Source organism: Macrobrachium rosenbergii, chromosome 47 (genome assembly GCF_040412425.1).
Source record: "Macrobrachium rosenbergii isolate ZJJX-2024 chromosome 47, ASM4041242v1, whole genome shotgun sequence".
Taxonomy (NCBI): domain Eukaryota; kingdom Metazoa; phylum Arthropoda; class Malacostraca; order Decapoda; family Palaemonidae; genus Macrobrachium; species Macrobrachium rosenbergii.
In genome coordinates, this window is record NC_089787.1 from 30,768,124 (window position 1) to 30,795,623 (window position 27,500).

Below are 27,500 nucleotides of genomic sequence, written 5' to 3' on the forward strand. Positions count from 1 at the left end.
GTTTTTGTTAAATGAATATACATATTTTAATAAAAACACACAAACGGGAAGCTCTAATGACATTCAAACATCACAATTACAATGAAGAACCTAAGGTTACAATGACACATCACAGCGGTCTTGATAATACACAGATACAATGAAAAACCTGACGTCATCACATTTACAATGAACTCAATCATTTCTGAAAACTGAAGTTTTTGACACATCAAAGCTGTCTTTAATACACACAGATACAATGAACAACGTAACATCACATTTACAATGATCCCATCCATTGTTGGACGGTAAAATTTCGATGAATTCTGAATAAACAACCACGTACAATGACTACAATGAAACGAAATTATGACGACTGTAATGATTGTCACGGACAACCACGAAACACTTACAATGAGTATAAGGAAATATTGCAGAGGACATTATACTATCAACCATCAATACTAGAGAATTACAATGAGAGTATGAGAACGAAACGCCCACAATGCTCTCATTATTAAACAATAATGACAACACAATAGAGATAAATTCCCATAGAAAAGAAATTGATGGTTCTGACATATATATCAAAATTAGCCTTGACTCCAATTTGAAAAAAAAAAATAATAATAAAAAATCGAAGCGAAGGCACAAGATTTTTATCACAGTGCGTCCATTATGTACACTTATATGTGCAAGCGAATAGAGGTATACATATGACATATATACGCATTTGATTATAGAATATATATATATAAACGAAATGTACACCTGACTAGCTTATATATATATAGATATAGACTGTCGAGATAATTGGAAGAACAAAAATATATATAGAGCTATACATCTACGTGTTATATAATCATGTCTTTTCATATAAAGAGAATCAGTTATATTTCAACATACATTAAGAACTGATCTAGTCGAAGGGAGAGAAAAAATGAAATGATAAGATTTTTGAAATTATATAAAAATTTTAACCAATTTCGAATTCCTTGTAATATCGGGGATAGAGAGACGCGTCACATCGTTACATTCCACTAATGGAATGACGGAATGACTTCAAACTTTATAGAAAAATATTAACACATTTCATTACACTGGAACGATGACAGTCACGTCGACTTGAAAGGAAATATCAGTAACACATTCCATAGTTGGAATGGTGTCAACACTGAAGACCCCTAAATGCAGGCTCCACCAACAATGCATTCCAACGCAGGAATGATGGCAGTGCTATTGACATAAATGACATAGTGAAACTCGACATATCAGTGAAACTTCACATATCAGTGAAACCTTACATATCAGTTAAACTAGACATAACAGTGAAACTCGACATATCAGTGAATCTTGACTTATCAGTAAAACTCGACATATCAGTGAAACTCGACATATCAATGAAACTTGACATATCAGTGAAACTAGACATATCAGTGAAACTTGACATATCAGTGAACCTTGACATATCAGTGAAACTTGACATATCAGTGAAACTAGCTATCGCTGGAATGATGACGATACTGATATCCTAAAGATGGGATCAAAAAGTATCCTAACGCTAAGCTGACATTATGATAATAAACATATAATGACTGACACTATCTTCTCTCGTCCATTTCTAAATGATACTAATTCCTACGAGTACAAAGTGAAGAAGATTGTATACTATTTTATTCAGACAAAATGCTTTGAATAGGTATAGCATCCACTCTTTGATTTCTCGATATGAACAAAAAGTCGCCAACGCTGCGTTCTCTTCAAAGATCAAATTCCAGCTTCCTAAGCGTCTTTCTAAGATCTGGAAGTGTTGATGCATTATCCAGTCATGGAACTCTTAATACCTTTCCAGGACAAACTGGAAAAGTTTACAATTTCGTCAAGCCATGAAGGTACTTATTGTAATGCCTCAGGACCTAAGTCATTCCAGGTCAAATGCAAAATGGCAAATTCCATGCAATGACGGATTTCCAATGTCCTAATGCCATTCCAGATAACACTGAAAAATGCTATGCATACATGTTGCATGACTCGTAAAAAACTGGAAAATTTCACCCAATCACTGAGCTCCTAACCACTTTCGAGAACCAATGAAAATGTTGGAATGCCGTCCAATCACAGACCTCGACGTGAAGGAGGAACCTGAAAAGCCGACCAATCAGAGGCCCCGACGTGAAGGAGGGAGCTGAAATGCCATCCAATCACAGACCTCGACGTGAAGGAGGAAGCCGAAAAGCCGACCAATCACGAGGCTCCGCGAGAAGTAAACAATGACTAAACTGGAATTTCCTAATAAGTTCAATTAATCAATGTTCTGAATTAAGTGGTCTCCAGTACACTTCCTCATTTCTCTCTATCGCTCATTCTCTCTTTCTCTCTCTCTCTCTCTCTCCCTCGATCTTCTAAGAACATTCATTACAAATTTTATAAGACAGCTACTTCGACTACATCATTTCGAGCGGAAGATATATAAAACTTGAGCATAGGAAGCCACATTTCAAAGTCGGCACTTGCAGAGGTAAAACTCATACTTGCAACTCGCGCTATCCAATTAACCGGTTTTAGAATATCGCTGACACTAATACACTTTCCACCTGGCTCTTGATAAGCAGTGGAATCTCTCTCTCTCTCTCTCTCTCTCTCTCTCTCTCTCTCTCTCTCTCTCTCTCTCTCTCTCTCTCAAACTGACACAGTCTCACGCACAACAAATTTATTAATATACTCATCACAACATAATATACAACCTATCATTTACTTTCCTTCCCCGTCTGATAAAAGCAATTGCAAAAAAATCATCTATCACAACGGTCGTGTCTGCAAACACCTTACGAGATGATCCTATAATATTCTCCAGAGACGGAAAAGTAAAGGAAACTATCCATATCTCTTTTTTTTTTTTTTTTTTTTTTTTTGTCCGTTCGCTGAGATTTTCTTGAAATGGCTCTACTGTGCGTATGAGCCTTCGGAAAAAGAATTACAAAAACTAGAAAGTAAAAACCATTGAAAGTATTTCAAGCTTCTATGAAAAGGAAAGTTCCCTCGAATAATGGAAGACGGGGGTTTGGAAAAAATTTCCTTCGATAAAAAATATAATTAATTTCAAAGGCAAAAGGAAATAACCAATGAAGATAAAGAATGGAAAATGAATTCCCCAGCTAAAAAAAAAAAAATTGGGATCGAATGAAAAATGAGTTCCCCCAGTTAACTACCATGGGAGATCTTACAGTAAGTATAAAAGAAAGGGGAATTCGAGAACGATTCCCCAGAAAAACAACGGAAGATGAAACCGAATCCCCTTCCACAGAGGAACCCCGGGAACTTAAAGTATTAAAAAAAAAACGGGGAATTCGAAAAAGATGAATCCCTCGATACACGGAAGGGAACTTCAACAGGACGATAAAAGTGGCATTCAAAAACGAATCACAGGTGAAGATTAGGGGAATTCAAAAAGGGATCCCCCCAAAAAAGACAAGAGGACCAGGGGAACTACAACGGATGGAGATAAGGGGAATTCAAATATGAATCACAGGTGAAAATTAGGGGAATTCAAATACAAATCATAGATGAAGATTAGGGGAATTCAAATACAAATCACAGGTGAAAATTAGGGGAATTCAAATACAAATCATAGATGAAGATTAGGAAAATTCAAATACAAATCACAGATGAAGATTAGGGGAATTCAAAAAGGACCCCCCCAAAAGACAAGAGGACCAGGGGAACGGGGAATTATGGGAAAAAATATTTATAAACCTGACCATCAGTATTTCCGTAAAAAAAAAAGAAGCTTTGGATACAAACAGCGTGTGAGCAGTGCTACCATCTTATTATAAGTGTCTTTCTATGGCTAGACAATAAGGGTATATAATAATTACATATTTAATTATTCCCGAATTGTCTCTTTCTCTCTATCTCTCTTTATCTCTTTATCCTATGTGCGCACCAGATTCAGTTGTCTTCGACTATACGATGAAAGACTTGTGAAATGGAAATAAAGAATAACTACATAAAAAAAACTAAATTATCTAGATATTTCTACGAAAGGGATTTTAAGATATCATTTTGTATTGACTCTGATGCTCCGATTTCGAATTTTGTTCCTATTTTAATCATTGAAAGAATAAAAATGAATGAAGTTTAGTGAGAAAATAAAATCGTCTAACGATTCACGAACAAAAATAAAAAACAATAATTTTAAAAAAGAAATTTTTAAAATTAGGTTCTCAAGAGAGCTAAAAAAAAAGTTTAATAAAAAATAAAAAAACTGCCATTCAATCAATTTCCTTAAAATAAAAACAAAACAAAAAACTACTCCTTTGAGGGAAAAAAATCCGGAGATCAGAAAGACCGACCCAATCAAAATAAAATAAACGAAAAAAAAATAAAACCATTCTAGACGGAAACAGAATATTAATTACCTTTCCTAATATCACAGCAAATCAATTGAGATTATCGCGTTCAGTCTAAATATTCAAGATGCACTAAAAAAAAAAAAAAAAAAAAAATCAACAGTCCCTAAGCACTACGCGTTTTTAGACGTTCTGTCCAAATGCTACGTCGGACAGAAGTGGTAGTTCGGGAACAGTAGACAGTGCAGTGACAGCAATCTGAAAGGAGAATGGAAGTAATAATTAATGAATGAATGGATGAAACATATATATTATATATAATGTGCATACACACACAAATACTTTATGTTAAAATAAAGTTGGGCACAACAAATTTTGGTCAAAAGCGCTGTATAATTTCGAATATTTTAAGCAAGACAATATATATATATATATATATATATATATATATATATATATATATATATATATATATATATATATATATATATATATATATATATATATATATTGTGTATGTGTGTCTTCGTGTGTACGTATGCATTTATGTATGTACGTACAGTAGGAAAGACCCCAAGAAATCAAGTCTCTATTGTACACTGGCCTTTGCATTCACAGAAACTCGGCGAATGTGTCCAATGGGTAAAAAAAAAAAAAAAAAAAGTATCCATTTCCAAGCTCTTCAACATTTTACGAACTTTTACTCCACAATATTCCCTTAAACTGCTCGAAAGATTTGCACAGAAGAAATTCCTAACAAATCCCTGTGAGTCTGAGCACGCAAACCAGTGAGCATTCTAGGCCCAGGGTCCCCAATACAGCGTGTACATACAAAATAGGATCTGAAGTCTTTACTCTCGCACACACAAGCTCCCGAGGAATGTGTGCTGACCAAGGCACGATTTGCTTTGGGGATGCTTTCGACTCAAACGATGTTTGAATAGGTTGGATATGTGGATTTTATATATTTGTACTTGAGATGTACTTGACACATTCGCCGAGTCAGAATCCATACATGTGACAATATGCAGTAATCAGTATTGAATTCTCGATTTCTTTCTCATGATACATACAATCATGCATGCATACATACATACACATAATATATATATTTGTATATACATATATATAATATATATAAAAAAAATTGTTAATTTTACCTATAATGCTATCAACAAATGAAGAATTATACAGATCATCTAAAAGCCCATTAATCATTCTACAAAATATTAAATTTTTTAAGGAAGAAAAACTTTCTAAAACATTGCAAACTTCACATTATAACGCATACGGCATTAACGAAAATCACACTAAAATTCATGTAAAAATCCTTTTCCTCATTTGAAAAAAAAATTAAAATTATATAAACATAAATTTCCAAACATATCAACTCTTAACTAAGCTCAGAGAGAGAGAGAGAGAGAGAGAGAGAGAGAGAGAGAGAGAGAGAGAGAGAGAGAGAGAGAGCTAACACTGACATCGTATTTCAACTCTTACCTAGCTTAGAGAGAGAGAGAGAGAGAGAGAGAGAGAGAGAGAGAGAGAGAGAGAGAGAGAGAGAGAGAGAGAGCTAACATCAACATCATATTCCAACTCTTACCAAAGCTCAGAGAGAGAGAGAGAGAGAGAGAGAGAGAGAGAGAGAGAGAGAGAGAGAGAGAGAGAGAGAGAGCTAACATCAACATCGAGAGAGAGAGAGAGAGAGAGAGAGAGAGAGAGAGAGAGAGAGAGAGAGAGAGAGAGAGAGAGAGAGAGGGCAGCCACAGCATCCACAACAAACTTACCTGGTGGGGTCTAGGCGCTCATCTAAGCCAGGTATGGGTAACACGTTCATCTCGCTTCCATACTGGGAGTAGCTGAAGCTCACCTGGCGCGGGCAAGGAATTGAGAAAATATTTTAAGACTTGTTGGACGGAACGTGAAAAGCATACTGACTAATTATACATGAGATTCTCTCTCCTGTGATTATGAATGAGAGAAAACAAAAAAGTTGTGGCATAAATTATTGTGGTTTGAGTCCGTGGTTTAAATTCAACAAGCAACTGTATGGTGTGAAAGTATGTGTGTGTTTATATATATAATATATATATTGTGAAAGTATGAGTGTTTATATATATATATATATATATATATATATATATATATATATATATATATATATATATATATATATATATATATATATATATATATGTTTGTGTGTATGTATACATGCTGCATATATCTAAAGTATATACATATATAAAAATATATATCATAATGAAATACTAGATACTAATATATAAATATAATGAAAAGCATTCATTAACTTCATACATAAATAAACATAAAACTTGATGACTATAAGATATACCCAAGAAAAAGGACTATCTCAAGTCCTAAAATAGTGTGAAGAAAATAAATTTAAATCACAGCAAAGTGACATAAATTAAAATTAAGCCGAAAACACCCAAATATAGACAAAAGCCCACTAGGCCAAAAACACTGTGCAATTTAGACCACCTGAACCAAAACGAAATCTAAAATTTTCGAGTTAACGACAAAATCTCTTCCTTTCTTTTATGCCCGCGATCGCCAATGAGACGGACAGACTCACCATCATCTCGACGGCTGCAGAGGCGATAAACTAAAAATAATTAATCTCTCCAGACCAATTTCATCCTAGCCTCCAGTTAAGCTCCTGAAAATCCCTGGCCTGGCCATTCCCCACCCCGGCTCCCTACTCCCTCCAAAATACCCTCTCCACAACTCCCCACCCAACTCCATACCCAAGCCTGGTGGATATGCTTTATGCTTTAACTCGTAGCGAACTGGTTTTCTTCCAGAAGGCGTGGCTGATACCAAATAAGAGCAGTAGGTGAGGGGGCCGGAGAACCCCCTTCAGCGAATCTACCGATTCGTGTCCTCCTGAGAGGTTCGAGGCGTTGTAGGTTTATCATAATGAAGTGGGAAATGAAGAGAAGTGGAATGGAAAATGAAGAGAAGTGGAGTGGGAAGTGAAGAGAAGTGGAGTGGGAAGTGAAGAGAAGTGGGGGTTAGGTATCATAGGCAAAAGGAAGATGGGAAGAAAAGAGTAAAGTTGACTTGGTTGTAGGAAATGGAAAACGAATGACTAAAAAGAAGTTGGAGAGTTACTCTAAAGAAGCAGAAGCTGGGGAGAGTTACTCGACGGATGCAGAAATTGGGGAGAGTTACTCTAAAGACGCAGAGGTTGGGAAGAATTACTCTAAAGATGCAGAAGTTGGGAGGAGTTACTCTAAAGGTATCAGAAGTTGGGAGGAGTTACTCTAAAGATATAAGAATTGGGGAAAGTTACCCTAAAGATGCAGAAGTTGGGAGGAGTTACTCTAAAGATATAAGAATTGGGGAAAGTTACTCTAAAGATGCAGAAGTTGGGAGGAGTTACTCTAAAGATATAAGAATTGGGGAAAGTTCCTCTAGAGAAGGAGAAGTTGGGGAGAGTTAAGTCAAAGTTACTCTGAAAAAATATTAATTGGGGACTCTAAATAAGCAGAAGTTATGGAGAGTTACTCTAAAGCAGAAGTTGCAAAGAGTTACTCTAAAGCTGAAGAAGCTAGGAGAGTTACTCTAAAGAAGTAGAAGTTGGGGAGAGTTAAGTCAAAGTTGGGGAAAGTTACTCTAAAGAAACATTAATTGGGGACTCTAAAGAAGCTGAAGTTATGGAGAGTTACGCAAAAGCAGAAGTTGCAGGAGTTACTCTAAAGAAGTAGATGTTGGGGAGAGTTACTCGAAAGAAGCAGACGTTGGGGAGAGTTACTCCAAAGAATGAAAAGTTGAGGAGAGTTACTCTAAAGCAGTAGACGTTGGGGAGAGTTACTCGAAAGAAGCAGAAGTTGGGGAGAGTTACTCCAAAGAATCAGAAGTTGAGGAGAGTTACTCTAAAGAAGTAGACGTTGGAGAGAGTTACTCTAAAGATGTAGAAGTTGGAGAGAGTTACTCTAAAGATATAGAAGTTGGGACCCTGAAGTTATGAGACTTCCTAACATGAACAAGCAGAAGTGGAATGAAGTACAAGCAGGTGTTATATAAGGCACTAGCAATTCAGAACCAAAAATAACGCCCCTAATAAAGGATGCAAATATCGCTGCCTATGCAGCTCTTAATAACAAGGGTGAAAATTGCAATCCATTTTGATAATAGCAACAATTGCCGGGTAAAAGCAGAGTCGGGATGCAGCTAATATGGCGGCATTAGCAGCTCAAACAACGTGGACATCAAGCACAGTGGCACAGGTAAATAGACTAATTACCCCGAGAATGAACACTGAAGGTTTGAAAAATGTCGCGGGTAAATCTTGTTAATACACCTATTAAGTCACCTGGCGTTGCAATATGATGATGTCAATCCGAACAAAAATTAAACTGCTGCTGAAACCATTACTCTTTTTCATAAGATTCTGTGTTTCCCTCCACCTTTACACCGCTTGCACCAGACGGCAAAAAGAAAGGTTTGGTGCAATTTCATCATACACTTTTCAATATAAATAAGGAGAATCAGTTGAACCAAATAAATGTTAGTGGATTTCTCAAAAGATGAAGTGGAATAAGCCGTTAAAGGTATAATTACGAGCTTAGGCGCCTACTAACACGTAACTGCTACTTTCTAAAACCCCTTGGATACTTTAGAATCTGGAGCAATTTTGACGTTAATCAGGTACGATTTACATTGAGACTCTGAGGCGCATGCTCAGAGAGAGAGAGAGAGAGAGAGAGAGAGAGAGAGAGAGAGAGAGAGAGAGAGAGAGAGAGAGAGATGCTTTAAAGTAGCTCAGGTTTAATGAAGGGAGATCTTACCTGTCTTGCTAGTGAGTCCGTGTTGAGAAACCGCATGGGCTCCAGGTGTGAATGGAATTCGTCAACCACTGTTAGCTTCTTGCCCAGCATGTGTTCTGAAATTGCAAAAGAAGAAGAAACATTAAAGAAAGGATTTTACTCATTCTATCAATATAAGAAAGGATTTTAGACTGGTTTCATTAATAAAAGAAAGGATATTAAACTGATTTTATTGACAAAAGAAAGTTTTTACATTAAATATAAGAAAGGATTTTGCACTGGTTTCATTAATAAAAGAAAGGATATTAAACTGATTTTATTGACAAAAGAAAGGATTTTAGACTGATTTTATTAATAAAAGAAAGGATTTTAGACTGATTTCACTAATAAAATAAAAGATTTTAGACCGATTTCATTAATAAAATAAAGGATTTTAGACTGATTTTATTAATAAAAGAAAGGATTTTAGACTGATTTCATTAATAAAAGAAAGGATATTAAACTGATTTTATTGACAAAAGAAAGGATTTTAGACTTATTTTATTAATAAAAGAAAGGATTTTCGATTGATTTCATCAACAAAAGAAAGGATTTTAGACTGATTTTATTAATAAAAAATGGAAGATTCCAGACTGGTTTCATAAATAAAAGAAAGGATAATAAACTGATTTTATGGACAAAAGAATGGATTTTAGACTGATTTTATTAATATAAGAAAGGAGTTTAGAGTGATTTTTTTAATACTGTCGTCAACTGGCGTTGCAATTTCTATGGTCTTTAGCTGGAGTCAGAGCAACTATAGCCATCGAATTTATAAATATATTTCATTAAATAATGTCTTTGTAATAATTTTTTTCACGCGAATATTTGGAAAAAATTTTCAGTGATGAAATTATATAAACAAAATTTATAGCAAACATTAAGTGAAAACAAATTTAGTTACTACTGACACCGATAATAATAATAATAATAATAATAATAATAATAATAATAATAATAATAATAATAATAATAATAATACTCAGACCAAATTACACTGCAGTGTTTAAGGTTGATACTGGACAAAGCAACTGATAATAAAAGGATAACTAAGCACTAACAAAGAAACCTGAAACCTTCATCAGAGTACAAAGTCATTATCTTTTCCAGTGAACCCAATAAAAAGGAAAAAAAAAAAGAAGAATAGTTATGATAATGACTGATTACAAACTGGAACGATCATCATCATTAACAATGGAGCCTCCTCCGCTGGTAGCACCGATCGAGTTCTGCTTTTCAGGGCAAAGGAAATTCTAAAACAAACAAGACCTTAAGGTCGAAGATCCCATCTTTATGAAGGGAGAGATAAGCCTTACGGGCCTTCCTCAGATGAGGCAGTTCACTGTGCAGGGAGATAATGAGAGCAGGACTTACCTATAATGTATCCCAACGTGACGTCATCAGGTAACCGGATCTTCTCTCCTACACTTATGAATTTTCCTCCTCTGAAAGTATAAGGAAAAGTAAAAATTAGAAAAAAATGACTATGCAAAATTACATTGTTTGTCACAGCAGATTCTGAATTAGCATCTCTGCAGGATATCTATACAGTTTTTCCCAGCAGATTCTGACTTATAGTTTGTCACAAAAGACCAAGCAAAGTGTATCTGTATGACAAAATGTTTGCCACAACGAATTTTGACACAATATATCTGGAATGACGTACGGTTTGTCACACCCGAGATTCTGACATGGTATCTAAGTGACAACATCTGCCAAAAAAAAAAAAACTATTTTGACAAGGTAGCTCTTGGGTGACAAAATTTGTCCCAACAGAAGCCTGTACACGGACTGTTGTCATTTTTCAAGTAATAACTAGTTCAATAATAATAATAATAATAATAATAATAATAATAATAATAATAATAATAATAATAATTGTATAAATCACCTCAATAACCAAACGACCAATTCCATCATTAAAATCAACGATTAATGGTAGATAACTCTGCAAAAAAAAAAAAAAACTACTTAACAAAAGAAACGCCTTACGTATAATCAATGGCAATCCGCAAAAAAAAATTGTTATTGAAATGAAGCATTTAAGTTTTTTTTTTTTTTTTAACAGTACACACAAATCTTACAAATCCAGAAATATTATCACAGCTTTCTCCAATAATCGCGCATTCCTTTTCAAAAGCATTTTCGTTCTCATGATCAAATCTCTTGAACAAAAAGGGGGGAATGACTCTAATACCATCGATAAGAGGATATTTACTTCCGCTGTTACCTCATTTCCCAGTCCTCTGACACCGGCCCCCACCCCCGCCCCCTGTCATCCGGAAATACCATCCTCACTTTGGGTGTGTGTGTGTGTGTGTGTGTGTGTGTGTGTGTGTGTGTGTAGGCAAACAGTGCAAACTCAGAAATTATATATTTTTATCAGGAACCAAAATAAATTACATTAGAGAGATGAGAGAGAGAGAGAGAGAGAGAGAGAGAGAGAGAGAGAGAGAGAGAGAGAGAGAGAGAGAGAGAGAGATTAATCCTACATAATTCTATAATAAATTTATTAAATTCAAACTTACATAATTGCTAAATATACACACGGGCATTATCCTGCATATCATTAAAACGTATACGATCCTGATATCATCCATAAATTTGTATAATTATACATACCTACGTATACATGAATTTCAGTATGGTCAATTAAGGCTCTCTACCCGTTTTTACTTTAACATTTTGTTCTCCTTCCAACTCCCAAAAGAAGCACTCTACATACATACATACATACCTAATGTTGGAATACAATATATTTATATTTTCATTAATGGGAAATAGCTAGACTCATTGTAAAAGGAAATCGCTAGACTTCTTGTAAATTTGAAGAAAATATAATTGCAAACCACAAAGATGTGCTCCCTACTTAGCAAAATCTTTTTCCTTCGTTAAGACCTCGCAAAAGGCATTTATTCACGAGTAAAAACATGAGTTTGTTTCCATACATACAAATACAAATCTTCCTGACCCGTACATACTTACATACACAATGATCTTCCTCTTACGTAACTGGTATCCTCCGCGCGAGCGTGTTTCCGTACGTAGGTTTGCAACGGACGATGCACGTGTATGAATATATTCGTACATACATGTTCATCCATATGTGAAAAACTTTCATCGTATACATAAATGTGTTTAGTACTTGTACACATGCGCCATATTTTATCCCTTATGTAAATGTGAGCGTGTATTTACACATATGCACTCGAATATTCATATATACACATGACTTCATAACCCACACATACATGCATTATCAAGCTGTAATCACATACACATACATAAATTGGTTTCCATTACAAATATACAGACATACGCCAACAGGATTTCATCACAAATACATACACAAACTTTAATCATAATCACATACACGAAAACTCCGTCACGAATACATACACAAAATTCCACCACATATACATACAAACATACATACATACCAGTACACAACACTATAAATTCCCTGTTCTCTTCTCAGCCATAGAAATCCCTTCAACCACTTCCCTCGCTAAACACAATCCTTTTCCTCCTTCCAGACAGTCCTTTTACACCCTTCCACCCTCTTTTACACAAAAACCCCTTTCACAAACACTCCTCTTCCACCCTCCACCCCCTCCCTACCCTCTCCCTTCCTTCCTCTCTTTCTCACTCCACCCTGCAACACCTGGACCACAGATTTGTCGAATTGCATTCAATGGGGAACGTTGGCCTTCGCTATTGAGATGTTCCGGTGGCATGGCAATTACTGTGCGTCCTTCTTGGGACGGAGAGAGAGAGAGAGAGAGAGACTGCAATTTAAGTTCACGTCCTTCTCGGAGAGAGAGAGAGAGAGAGAGAGAGAGAGAGAGAGAGAGAGAGAGAGAGACTGAATTTAGAGAGAGAGAGAGAGAGAGAGAGAGAGAGAGAGAGCGCACACTGCAAGTTTTAAAAGTAAATAAAAATGGTCAGACTTATCAACAAAAGAAACTATAGCATCAGTCAATATGATACTTGCAATAATAATAATAATAATAATAATAATAATAATAATAATAATAATAATAATAATAATAATAATAGCAGGGTACAAAATCATAAAAAAAAAAATACTTTTCATATGCAGATGAAACGAAAAAATAAATCAATAAACACCCGGCACACACAGAGAGAGAGAGAGAGAGAGAGAGAGAGAGAGAGAGAGAGAGAGAGAGAGAGAGAGAGAGAGAGTCCTCTATGTCAATATAACCCATTTCTGTTCTGAAAGGGAATGGTGCGCCCTTGGAAAAGCAAACATCCTTGTTTACCGTCGTATTGTTTTCGTATTATTTTTTTTCCTTACTTTATAGTCTACTCCATTAGGACGGTCACGGTGTCTATGCAAATGCATGCATGCAAAATGCAATGCACACACGTATTACACGTTGCATGAGTCATAGCACTCCACAATTATGCGCATACACGTATGCACACATTTGGTGGCAACAAAGAACCTCTTGGAAGTACCCAGGCTAAAGACACAAAGACTCAGATGAAATTATTATGAAATTTTAATTAGAAAAATATGATAATGATACTTCAGTGTGTACAATGACTGCATTGTTTTAAAAGTGTAGAATTTCATAATCTACATTTTTAAATGTAGTACAATGACTACACTGTTTTAAAAATGTAGAATGTCATATTCTACATTTTCCAACGCAGTACAATGACTGCATTGTTTAAAAAATGTAGAATTTCATACTCTACATTTTAAATGTAGTACAATGACTACACTGTTTTAAAAATGTAGAATGTCATATTCTGCATCTTTAAATGTAGAATTATGATATTCTACATTTTAAAAAATGTAGAATGTCATAATCTACATTTTAAAATGTAGAATGTCATATTCTAAATTTTTATATGTAGAATTATGATATTCTAATTTAAAAAAATGTAAATTATAAAAAAATTGTGGAATATGACAAAAAATGTAAATGATAAAAAATGTAAAATATGATAAAAAAGTGGCCTATTCCCAAACAACATTCTCAGGCTTATATTAATGAATTTAATCTAAATGTAATACTATAACAAAACTTAACAAAATCTCTCGTGGCATAAAGACGTGTCCTCAAGGATCTCTCAATAAAGCAAGATTTAACAATTAACAACCTCTTTATAACCAGCTAAACGAACGTCAACCTCACAGCATGTCACACAGAAGAAAGCCTCGTCCATCTCAAATGGAGAAGAAGAAGAAGAAGATGAAACTGAACAAACTTGTAAACAAGAGACGAAAGACGAGCATTAACAGATGGAGTTGAGATGATTTTAGGGCCAAGAACCAGGTGGAAAAGGATGCGAGGGGCGAGACTTTAGCAGTTTAGGGAGAAGGGAGATGAAGGGGGGAGAGGAGGAAGGGAGGGAGAGGGAGAGAGAGGAAGAAGGAGACATAAGAGCATCAAATATCGCCCGGGGCTACTTTTGGGTCAAAAGAGTGAGAGGGAAAACTGAAGCTCTCAGAAGCCCCAATTTTGTTATCACCTGTTCCAGGCAGGATTCTGTTCTCGGGAGGTCGTGTTTAAGCCTTATTTCTCTCGAGTATCTTGCGTCGATCATAATAATAATAATAATAATAATAATAAATAATAATAATAATAATAATAATAATAATAATAACAGTTTTATTATCATATATAGTCCCCAATCATTCCTAATGGCTTGTAGCAATATATGATTCAAACAGAAATTGCCTCAAACACTTATTTTAAATATATAAAACGCAAAAGAAATTATACTAAAATTAACAAGCCTGTTTTAACAGTAATCATACTGACACTAATTAATACTCGAAAAGAAGTTTTTTTATAAAAGACTTTTAAAATAATTCAAAACCGACTTTCAAAAGTCCTCTTGCCTCACATATATTTCAGCGACGATGACATACTTGCGTTGAACAGGTTTACCGGATGTCTGTCTTTCTGTCTGCCTGTCTGTTCATCTCTCTCTCTCTCTCTCTCTCTCTCTCTCTCTCTCTCTCTCTCTCTCTCTCACACATATGTAAGAAAATTTGTAAACAACCCTTCGCTCTTAGTCTGTGAGTGTGCATCTAAATGAAATACAAGGCTCTCTCTCTCTCTCTCTCTCTCTCTCTCTCTCTCTCTCTCTCTCTCTCTCTCTCTCTCTCTCTCTCTCTTGGGCTTCTTGAGGGATGGAACCAAGCCATATGTGTGTACTTTAATTTCCTTTTTGCCACACAATTAGTTACAGGGTATGAGGCTGCCGGCAGCGACCCCTTTTTGTCTTCGTGATCTTTGTCTTTTGCTCAGAATGGGGGAAAGAGAGCTTTGTCTTTAACCTGGAATGAGAGAGAGAGAGAGAGAGAGAGAGAGAGAGAGAGAGAGAGAGAGAGAGAGAGAGAGAGAGAGAGATCTTTACATTTTATTTAACAGCACAAAACTGAGATTGAGCAAAAAATTGTCAACAATATTTATAGTTCTTACATTTGAGAGAGAGAGAGAGAGAGAGAGAGAGAGAGAGAGAGAGAGAGAGAGAGAGAGAGAGAGAATCTTTCAATTTTACTTGGCAGTACACACACAGACTATAAGCGCAAAAGACTGTCTACAATCATTTTTCAGAGAGAGAGAGAGAGAGAGAGAGAGAGAGAGAGAGAGAGAGAGAGAGAGAGAGAAATGAGAAATCCTGGCCTCGGACACACACAAACACTATCTAAGCAGAGACAAAAGCCATCCGCTGTTCGTTTCGAAAAACACAATGACGGACGTTTTAAAAACGAATTTCCTTCTGGCGCGGAGCTGAGAGAGAGAGAGAGAGAGAAAGAAAAAAGAAAGAAAAAGAACGATCAAGTGTTTCTTTTTCGGCTACCATCATGGCGTGGCCTTCCACAGACCACCTGCCCTTTTTCCGGGAGCGCGCCAAACTGCGCCTAATGCGCAGGCGCGTCGTGATTCAAACTTCCGTGCGCCGCCTTTGGGGGCCTCGGGCCGACCCCCAACATCCAATTACCGACCTTAAGATAAGGTGACATTAAAGACGCATTTCCCCCGCCGGTATCTCATCTGGAATTAACCAGCCGTGACAGGGGACACTGAGATTTATTGACTGAGAGCTTAAAGCTCAAGATTGCCTGGCGTCGCCGGCGGTGACACGCGGACCGACCGCAAAGGATTATCTTAAGGTTCTACTGGAACACGGCGCGATTTTGTTCATGGGTTTTTTTTATATCTTTTCCTGTTTTTATGAAAGGTTTCGAAAGCGAAAAGCCTCCCTTCCAGCGATATCGTTACGATATGAAAGGAGCTTTATTGGCAAGTAAGATTCTGGGTACTGGGTATTGACAAACCCGAGTCTAACCAATACTGTACCCTCACGCGATATTATAATGTGGCATAATAAATACAATTGATTACTATTACACTATTACGAGGAAAATAACAAAACACGAAAAAATTACAATCTCATTACTTTCACTTTGTAATATCATTGAGTTTGCTCTACATGAATTATAGAAAAGCAATGTGAATACTTCATTTACCACATTAAACATTCTGACCACACTAACTGCAGTATATATATATATATATATATATATATATATATATATATATATATATATATATATATATACATCATTAGAACTTCCTCCAAGTTTGAAACTCCTGATGTTCCCATTTTCTTTTTTATTAATACTACTTTTTCAATAGTACAGTTGTGTATTAACAGTGGATGTAATTTCTTATTAAAAAAAAAAGGCATACGTTTGTACCTGAAATACGAATTAAATGTAGCATAATGCTTTGCCAACAAAATATACAGGCTGTGCAAGCAACAATTATCATTTTTACTAATAGCTACGTATATTCAAAACAATTATTTCACATTTCTATTAAAGGACATGGCAAACTAAAATAATAATAATAATGTTAGGAACAATCGCTTGCCGATTGTTCCCTTGGTGGATTGTTGCCTCTTTTGTTTTCTTTGTTTTTCTTGCTGGCGATTGACGTCTGATGGATGGCGTCAGACTTCGTCAGTCAGGTTCATCACGTTGAGGGCAGCAGAGAGTCCGTTGGGGCAGCAGCAGGTATTCGTACCTGCGAGTCAGATCCTGGCAGCAGAGCAATGGAGAGTTTTTGAGGACGAGATGGTTGCCGTGTCGGCTCTGTCATGGTCGTCGTGACTGGAGGAGGACGTCAGTACGTTGCTTGAGGACGAGATGGTTGCCGTGTCGGCTCTGTCGTGGTCGTCGGTACTGGAGGAGGACGTCAGCACTGTGCTTGAGGACGAGATGGTTGCCGTGTCGGCTCTGTCGGAGTTGTCCTGCAGTGTTCCCGTTAAGCAGCTTGTGGCTGTTTCGTCGACTCTATTGAGTTCGTCTGAGGATGTTCATCGCTTTGCTGCCTGTTAATATTCATGATTTTGTATGTTTATGATTTGTTAATCTATTTTATTGATTTGACCATTTATTGTTCTGGGATTTTTTTGTTCTAGGTTCTGAATTTATGTAAATGTAATTGTGCTGCTAATGTTTTACGTTTTTTTTGACTCGTCATTTGTAATGTCTGTTGAGCTGCTCATCCTTATGATGCTTTTGGTTATTCATGATATGTTCATTTATTTTAAATTTAATTGAACCTGACTCGACTGTAAATATGTACATAGCTTACTGTAAATAAATTAATTTTAAGGTAACTTTTTCGTTTTGTTCTGCTCCTCCCTCCTTTGTTTGTCACCTCTCGTCAGTCATTACAGCCCAATTGCTTGTTTATTTTAAAGAACCTGTAGATCTCGAGAGGCGAGATCATAATATTGGCGACCTTAGGCCAGGATTGGTTCTGTTTTGGCTGGCGGTGGTGTGGCAACATCGGGGGAGAGTATTTGTTTAAAAAAAAATTTTATTGTAAATTTTTTTTTTTTCTGTTAGGTGGGGAAATTGTTGCCTCTTTTGTTTTCTTTGTTTTTCTTGCTGGCGAGTTGACGTCTGATGGATGGCGTCAGACTTCGTCAGTCAGGTTCGTAGCAACGAGTCACGTTGAGGGCAGCAGAGAGTCCGTTGGGGTAGCAGCAGCAGGTATTCGTACCTGCGAGTCAGATCCTGGCAGCAGAGCAATGGAGAGTTTTTGAGGACGAGATGGTTGCCGTGTCGGCTCTGTCAACTGGAAAAAGTTGCTTGAGGACGAGATGGTTGCCGTGTCGGCTCTGTCGTGGTCGTTTGTACTGGAGGAGGACGTCAGCACTGTGCTTGAGGACGAGATGGTTGCCGTGTCATTAAATGTCCTGCATTCCCGTTAATTGTGGCTGTTTCGTCGAACAATATTCATGATATACATGATTTGTTAATCTATTTTATTGATTTGACCATTTATTGTTCTGGGATTTTTTGTTCTAGGTTCTGAATTTATGTAAATGTAATTGTGCTGCTAATGTTTTACGTTTTTTTTGACTCGTCATTTGTAATGTCTGTTGAGCTGCTCATCCTTATGATGCTTTTGGTTATTCATGATATGTTCATTTATTTTAAATTTAATTGAACCTGACTCGACTGTAAATATGTACATAGCTTACTGTAAATAAATTAATTTTAAGGTAACTTTTTCGTTTTGTTCTGCTCCTCCCTCCTTTGTTTGTCACCTCTCGTCAGTCATTACAGCCCAATTGCTTGTTTATTTTAAAGAACCTGTAGATCTCGAATAATGCTTTGCCAACAAAATATACAGGCTGTGCAAGCAACAATTATCATTTTTACTAATAGCTACGTATATTCAAAACAATTATTTCACATTTCTATTAAAGGACATGGCAAACTAAAATAATAATAATAATAATAATAATAATAATAATAATAATAATAATAATGTTCTGAAGGGTCCACAATAATATAACTGTTAAAGGATCGTGTAAAATTACATTATTGTGGATCCTTTAGAACATTTATGAACTCTCGTGATAGTGAGTTTTTCTCCCAACAACAACAACAACAACAACAACAACAACAACAACAACAACAACAACAACAACAACAACAACAACAACAACAACAACAACAATAATAATAATAATAATAATAATAATAATAATAATAATAATAATAATAATAATAATAATAATAATAATAATAATAATAATAATAATAATAATAATAATCACTATTATTATCATTACAGTGCTGGAGAACGATGAAGGAAACTTGCTGATTCAAATTTTACCTTAATATAAAACAAAGAAAACGAAAACTCAACACTGAGGAACTGAGGACCACTTTAAAATTCAACCAGAAAATCCATGGGCCACATCTCTCCGTGAAAAACACGAATCATCACATTTAATTATGTGAACACACTGGGCATGCCCCAGCCTGATTACATACATTAGTTCCTGGAAGGATATTTCGAAATCTCCCGCGGTTGAACAGGATTTATTCCTATTTCCAATTTGTAAATTAGATTTCCACGGGTTTAAATAGTAAGAGTAAAATACTTATAAATGATGTAGATAGTAGTTTTAGTTAATATATATATATATATATATATATATATATATATATATATATATATATATATATATATATATATATATATATATATATATATATATATATATATATATACGGAAAACTGAAGAAGACGCGTGCCCAAATGTATTGGCTTGTGTGCCAAGGTGAGCATGTTCACTACCACGCTGTACAGACTGGCTATACCCACATACCCAATACCCACCCAGCATTCCCACCTTCCCCCGTCCCAACCCAACAACCCAGTATTCCCAACACCCTCCCCCAACCTACCAGCACCTTCCATTTCTCCGCCTTTTAGATCAAAATGCGTCTTCGCTCGGATGGTTTGCTGTGATGCGTTGAAATCTTTCGTCCAGAGGTGGACCTTTGTTTCAGGTAACAAAAAATATATAAAAAGGTGGATTTTTTTTTATCTTGAATTGAATCAGGGTTATACACAAGCAGACGGCAAGTGTTTTTTTATCTTGAATTGAAACAGGGTTGTACATAAGTAGAAGGCAATTTTTTTTTATCTTGAATTGAAACATGGTTGTACACATGTAGACGGTAAACGGGAGGTTCTAAACCATAATAAAAAAAAAAAAACTTTAAAAAATTAGAGAACGCAAGAAATATCAACATTCCACTCCTTACAAAACTTATTCAGTCTCTCGCAGTGTAATTTTGTTCGTGGGATAATTATAAATAAGAGCTCCTGTTATCTACGAATGTAAAAATAATGAACAATCATGCAACAAATGAAATACTTTTTGCCAAAATCACTGAAGGTTAAGTAACAAAAGTAACACCACTTTTGCCAAAATCACTGAAGGTTAAGTAACATAAGTAACACCACTTTCGCCAGAATCGCAGAAAGTTAAGCAACCTAAGTAACACCCGGATTACTGTTACTGACAAACGCAACTTTCATTCGGTATAAGCTAATAAGGACACACGCGCAAAATGTTACTTAACTCTATCTCCATATCTAACCAATCCTAACGCGCCCCCCCCCAACAAACCTCCCCACCAAGCACAACGACAGCCTGCGTGTCTCGAGTCATTACCAGTCAGAAGCCACGATAAAGAAGGAGCAACAATCAGACGGGCAGGTGCTGGATCTTCAAGGTAACCTATAAACAGGTTTTTTGCGCCGAAGAGCACGTGATACTCGTTAGACAATGGCAGATACTTTGGTGAAAGGAAGGCATAAAAAATGACTTAAAATATATATATATATATATATATATATATATATATATATACGTATAAAAAAAACAGGTTTTAAACAAACACTGCAACACGTGCTGTTGAACAGCGAGTGGCATTTGCATGCGTGGTGAGAACTTTTTTTTATGGCTCATTATAAAATGTGTTTTTCTTTCAGATTGTTAAGGGAATTTTGGTTTCAGTGTTACTACAGTATTCAACATATGTTCAAGCTAATGTTCTGTCTATCTATCTATCTATCTATCTATCTATCTATCTATCTATCTATATATATATATATAATATATATATATATATATGCAAACACCAAAAACCATATATATATATATATATATATATATATATATATATATATATATATATATATATATATATATATATAAACTAAAAACCAAAACCATATATATATATATATATATATATATATATATATATATATATATATATATATATATATATATATATATATATATATACTTATAGTGTGTAAGTGCAGGACCTTTATTGACTCATATAACAATAATAATAATAATAACATTAATAATAAAAATAATATATATATATATAGTGTGTGAAAGTGCAGAACCTTTCTTGACTTATAATAATAATAATAATAATAATAATAATAATAATAATAATAATAATAATAACAACACTTACCCAGCAATTGGCATCATCTTGAGGCCCAGAGATCGAGAAATACAAAACCCAGCGCCACCCGTTGCAAACCAAAAGGAGATTCTTTGCTGTAAATACATAACGAAAAATATAACATTAATATTTTACTTTACCTTATGAATACTATATACTGAAATTAATGCTGATTTTTTTGAAATGCTAAATAAAATTTAATATTCTGTACATAAGTCATTTTTCCACAAGCAGTGTTTTTCCAAAAAAGTAAAATTACTCAATGATTATCTTTCTAAAAGCTATGCAAAAAGAGAGTATCTGCTGATTTAATACTCAATATTTGTAAGATAAAAAAATGATTGACTGGAATGTGAATTTTCTGACTCTCTCTCTCTCTCTCTCTCTCTCTCTCTCTCTCTCTCTCTCTCTCTCTCTCTCTCTCATAACCTATTTCTGCCCATGCAGTGTTTTTTTTTTTAAGATTCAAATTACCCAAAAGTTATCTTTTTTCCTAATACCTATGCAAAATGTCAAAAGTCTCTTGATCCAATACTTTAATACTAAATCAAAAGTCTCTTGATCCAATACTTTAATACTAAGATAAAAAACATTGAAGTTTTGAATGACTCAATTCTCTCTCTCTCTCTCTCTATTGATCCAATACTTTAGAACTGTCAAGATAAACAAACTAAGTCCTGAATGTGACTTGACTTGACTTGACTTGACTTGACTTGACTCTCTCTCTCTCTCTCTCTCTCTCTCTCTCTCTCTCTCTCTCTCTATTGATCCAATACTTTAGAATTATTAAGATAAACAAACTGCAGTTCTGAATGTGACTTGACTTAACTTAACTCTCTCTCTCTCTCTCAATTGATCCAATACTTTAGAATTATTAAGATAAACAAACTGCAGTTCTGAATGTGACTTGACTTAACTTAACTCTCTCTCTCTCTCTCTCTATTGATCCAATACTTCAGAATTATTAAGATAAACAAACTGAAGTTCTGAATGTGATTTGACTTGACTTAACTCTCTCTATTGATCCAATACTTTCAAACTGAAGTTCTGAATCTCTCTCTCTCTCTCTCTCTCTCTCTCTCTCTCTCTCTCTCTCTCTCTCTCTCTCTCTACTCACCGAAACATTATCTCTGTTGATGATCTCCAAGGGCGCTCGTATGGAGGGCTTGCCCAGGTACCAGTCCTGAAGGGGATCGTAGTCAGCCAGGGTATTCACCAGCTGCCCCACGTTCACGTAATTGTCGTCGTCGAAGTGACACCACCACCTGTGGGCAACAACGAGCAACATTAGACTGGCGCCAGGCATAGAGACGAAGTAAGAACACGTGGTTGGTTATGTAAAGAATATAGTGTGGGGTCAAATACAATTCACCACGAAAAAGCAGTTAAATCATTATTAATATACACTCGTTCTTGCAGGCTGTATAATGAAATCAGGTTACAAACATACACATACGTTCATTCACGTAATATGATGACCACTCAGGTATGAATAAACAAGTAAACATCTCCACAGACCTTGGTATGCATGGTGAAATTCGAGTTACATACACAACTATAAATATTCAGGTAAGTCACACCAATTAAAAACAAATAATTTTTTTTACAAAATGAAATCAGACAAAAAACACGGAACTCCACATAAAATCGCCACTTAATGATCTGTTGATGTAAAAAAAAAAAAAAAAATATAAAAAAAAAAAAAAAATAATATAAATATATATATATATATATATATATATATATATATATATATATATATATATATATATATATATAAGTATGGAAATCCGACTATAAAAGTGCACTTTTACACATCTAAACACATAATTGATCATTGGGGATTCTCTCTTTACATTTTGTAAATAAAATCGTCTAAAAATCATCCATTTCCTCAATTTGTAAACATGGCTTTCGTCATTCCTCAGGAATCTACGTCATTTGCTTACACCGTTTCCAAAAATATATATATATTTTTTTATTTTCATGCCAGAAAGCTCTTTCTTGCTAAGTGGTTAAGCCTCTTCCAGTGCTTACAAGTTAATGCATTTAGTCTAAAAGCTTTATGACTTTTTAATTAAGGAACTGTATTCCCTTTTGTCCGAGGTGTTATGCCCATATATCAAAATATAGCTAATATATATATATATATATATATATATATATATATATATATATATATATATATATATATATATATATATATATATATATATATATATATGTAAATATTTACTATATTACTATCAACGAAATGGGAATGTTTCACCTCGCTGTCAGGAGAGCGAATGAACTTGTCACATAATGAATAAATTAAATAAAAATACTAAAAACACACATTACGACAGTTTATATAACATGTATAAACAAATGAGATAGGTGTAAAAATAAACAGCCCAACCTTGAAACTATAAATGCATGATTTACAAACAGCCATAAATCTCTAAACCAGATCCTGCCAAGGTCTCAGAAAACCTAAGTGGATCAGCACCCATGAAAAAAAAAAAAAAAAAATAATAATACATAAACAAACAAATAAATAAATGAATACTTAGACCGAACTTTTATATTTTTCTTTTAATTTTGAGGCCGATAGGACTGGCAACCTAATATCCTTGCCTAACCAAAGTAACAAAATAGAAGGAAAGTCAAGAACTTTGCTTCGACGAAAGATCAAAATGGAAACGATGGACAAATTTTGGCACCAAATTGAAGAAGGAACTTGATATTGTTTCGAGAATTGAATAGCTAATTCGCATACCCTCACAACAAGATTCCACTGAGGGCTATTAATTTCGTACGTAATACAATATCAATACATTCTTTGCCATTTACGCATTCATCTTTGCAACTCCTTAATAAGTTGGCTTCATGCAGCACAAGGAAACACTCTCACACACACACACACACATACTCACTGCCCCGAGCGTTAATACAATGGCGTCTGTCCTTGGCCCGTATAATCGACGAGGGCTGAGCACAGGCATTTGCGTAGTAATATTACCAAGAGTCACAGGAACTGCCACATACCCTGGCAGTCTTGCACGAAAGGCAATGGGTCATAATGAGGCCCCGAGAGTCGACAGGATAACAACAAAAGGTTGATGTAATTTGATGTAATTTAGAACTGCTTTTTGCCGAGGTAAGTATCATACTTGTCGCTGTATCACACTCGACGATGCAAGTGAAAAGCTGGCAAGTTGGGAATAAAAACTTGCAAGAGTTTGCAAGAAACTCGCCCCGAGATAGTATTCAGATGAACGGAAATCCCGTCAAACGAGATCATTATCACAGAGTATTTGGTGGGAAATGCATATAAAACAAATGACGACTGGATGGAGAAAGAGCGTCATTGACGTTATTTTCCCGCAGGTGATTTCTGCCAAATCACAAAGCAACGTTAAACAAAGGCTGTTTTCGGTCGGGGAATGCAGTCACGGACTGACTGATCGGTCAGCTCTTAACAAATACCAGCCCTGATGAAAAGAAAAGAGTAAGAAGAATTGAAAAGACCTTATATAAAATCAATTCCACTGATGCTCCTATTCTCTTTAACCGAACAAGTTTGAAAAAGGGTCTTCTCCCTTCAATTATTATTATTATTATTATTATTATTATTATTATTATTATTATTCATATGAATCCTATTCGTGTGGAACAAGCCCACAGGGGCCACTGACTTATAATTAAAGCTTCCATAGAACATGGTGTTTATTAGAAAGATGTAACAGAAGGTAATCGGAATTACAGAAAGATCACTTCTTAAAAAGGAAAAATAATTAAAGGAAAAATAAATTACCAAACTAATAAATAAATAGAAAAAATATAACTAAATTATTAAAATTATTATAACCAGTGGCATTATAATGACTTTGGTCGTAGACGTCCAAAATACACAACTTACTAAAAATATAGGTAATACCACTAACCACCCAATTATACAAACCAAAAGGTATATGCTAAAAAGATAAGTATTACAAGTAAGTTAACCCCCAAGTTATACAAACCAAAAGGTATATACTAAAAATATAAGTATTACAAGTAAGTTAACCCCCAAACTATACAAACCAAAAGGCATATGCTAAAAATATAAGTATTACCAATAAGTTAACCCCCAAACTATACAAACCAAAAGGCATATGCTAAAAATTTAAAAATCAACCAGCAACCTAACCTCCAAATTACACAAAACCGAAAGCCAAAACTACCCAGAACTCTCGACTTGGGACCTGCAAATCCAGCAAACCTTATTGGAACCGCGGAGCGCGCAAATATCAACCAGCGCGAGCAGATCTCGCCATAAGTTATTCATTCCCCCTGAAAGAGATCTCTGCTACGGATTGCAGATAATTCCTTGACCTTTCCTCACCTTCCTCATGACCTGCCACGGCCGTCCCATTAGGAGCCTCCTCCGCCCAGTCATAATTCTTGTTCAACTTCTCTCGTGTTCATCTATGAGCGCCATCTGTATACTGGGGATTCGCGAGGGGTAGGGGGAGTTGTAGGGGGTCCTGCACATGGGAGGGGGGTCCTACACAAGGGGGTGGAGGGAGGAAAGGAGGCGGGCCAAGAAGGTTAAAAGAGAACACAAATTCGCTTTATATATTATTACAGCGCCTCCCATGTGACGGTTTGCGGAGCTTAGCCGACAGAGAGAGAGAGAGAGAGAGAGAGAGAGAGAGAGAGAGAGAGAGAGAGAGAGAGAGAGAGAGAGAGAGTGCGTATGTGAGCTCTGGAGTCCCCTAGTTTTAGATTTTAGAATTTGCCTTTTTCTTTCCTTTACAATTTTCAAGTTTTTTACTTTATAACTATTTCCCTTGTTTTGACCTAATCCTTTATAGTGATTTTATTCATCGTTTGATGGTTTGAATACAAAAATAATTCAGGTGTTTCTATTTTATTCTGCTGTTTCCAGATTTTTCATATTTTAAGAATTTTGATATCTTTAAATCCGCGAATTTCATTCCTTCCGAATTTTAGATTGTTCTTATTTACAGAGAAGACACTGAGAAAGAAAGAACTTGCGCCAAGTCTGAACTAAAGGAATCCTAGATCCATTAGCATAAACATATTTCTCAGGAGTCATGGGTCATTCTACTGTTCTGCCTGACCTGTATTTTATTTCAACGGAAGAAAATGAGTCATGAACACAATTTTAAAACCGGAATACAAAGTTACAAATTGGGCGAATTCTATAAAAGACACGACTCAAATTACGCAGTTCTATATTCTTTTTCTTCTCCATATTATTATCGTTATTATAATTCTGATATGCCTCTCATTCTTCTTCTTATAATTACTATCATTATAATTCTGATCGTCTTCTAATTATCATCATTATTATAATTCTGATAAACCCGCTTTTCTTCTTCTCCCTATTATCATCATTATTATAATTCTGAGACCCCTCTTTTGCTTCCTCCCAATATCATCATTTTAATGATGATAAACCTATTTTATAATTCTGATAAAACCATTCTTCTCCTTATCATTATTTTTATCATAATTCTGATATTCCCATTCTTATCAACGTTATTATAATTCCGATAGTCCTCTTTCGCTTCTTCTCCATACCATTATCATCACTCTGATATTCCCATTTTTATCCTTCTCTGTCTCATTACTGCCATCATTATAATTCACAATGGCCAAGCATCCGCACGGACCAATCCGAAGAGCCCATTAACAAAACTCTGATGTTCCTCTTTCGCTTCTTCTCCATAATGATATCATTATCATCACTCTGATACCCCCATTTTTCTCCTTTTCTGTATCATTATTGCCATCATTATAATTCACAATGGTCAAGCACCCGCACGGACACGCAAAAAGCAGAGAGAGAGAGCTTGAGAGAGAGCTTCCAGTCTTGCCATGGAAGGAAACAAGGCATAACAACAGATAAAAGCCAAAAACCGACCCAACAAAAGATACGAGAATAACGTGGAAAGAACAATAACATGGCGGGAGGAGGGAGGGGGAAAGGAG

The 27,500-nt window shown here is 35.4% G+C and overlaps 1 protein-coding gene and 1 long non-coding RNA gene across 2 annotated transcripts in view; both read right to left on the minus strand.

Annotated features, from left to right (window-relative positions):
* Positions 1–27,500, minus strand: part of LOC136830727 (uncharacterized) — a 281,759-nt gene that overhangs the window by 74,017 nt on the left and 180,242 nt on the right. The window lies entirely within an intron of this gene.
* Positions 1–27,500, minus strand: part of fng (Fringe glycosyltransferase) — a 109,414-nt gene that overhangs the window by 46 nt on the left and 81,868 nt on the right. The window contains exons 4-9 of the mRNA XM_067090523.1: positions 22,633–22,780; positions 21,525–21,610; positions 10,535–10,605; positions 9,143–9,237; positions 6,113–6,195; positions 1–4,586 (exon numbers count right to left, since the gene is read on the minus strand). The exon at positions 1–4,586 is cut by the window's left edge and continues 46 nt beyond it. Coding sequence (XP_066946624.1) covers positions 4,532–4,586; positions 6,113–6,195; positions 9,143–9,237; positions 10,535–10,605; positions 21,525–21,610; positions 22,633–22,780 — 538 coding nt within the window. The 3' untranslated portion in view covers positions 1–4,531. The remainder of the gene's footprint in view (positions 4,587–6,112; positions 6,196–9,142; positions 9,238–10,534; positions 10,606–21,524; positions 21,611–22,632; positions 22,781–27,500) is intronic.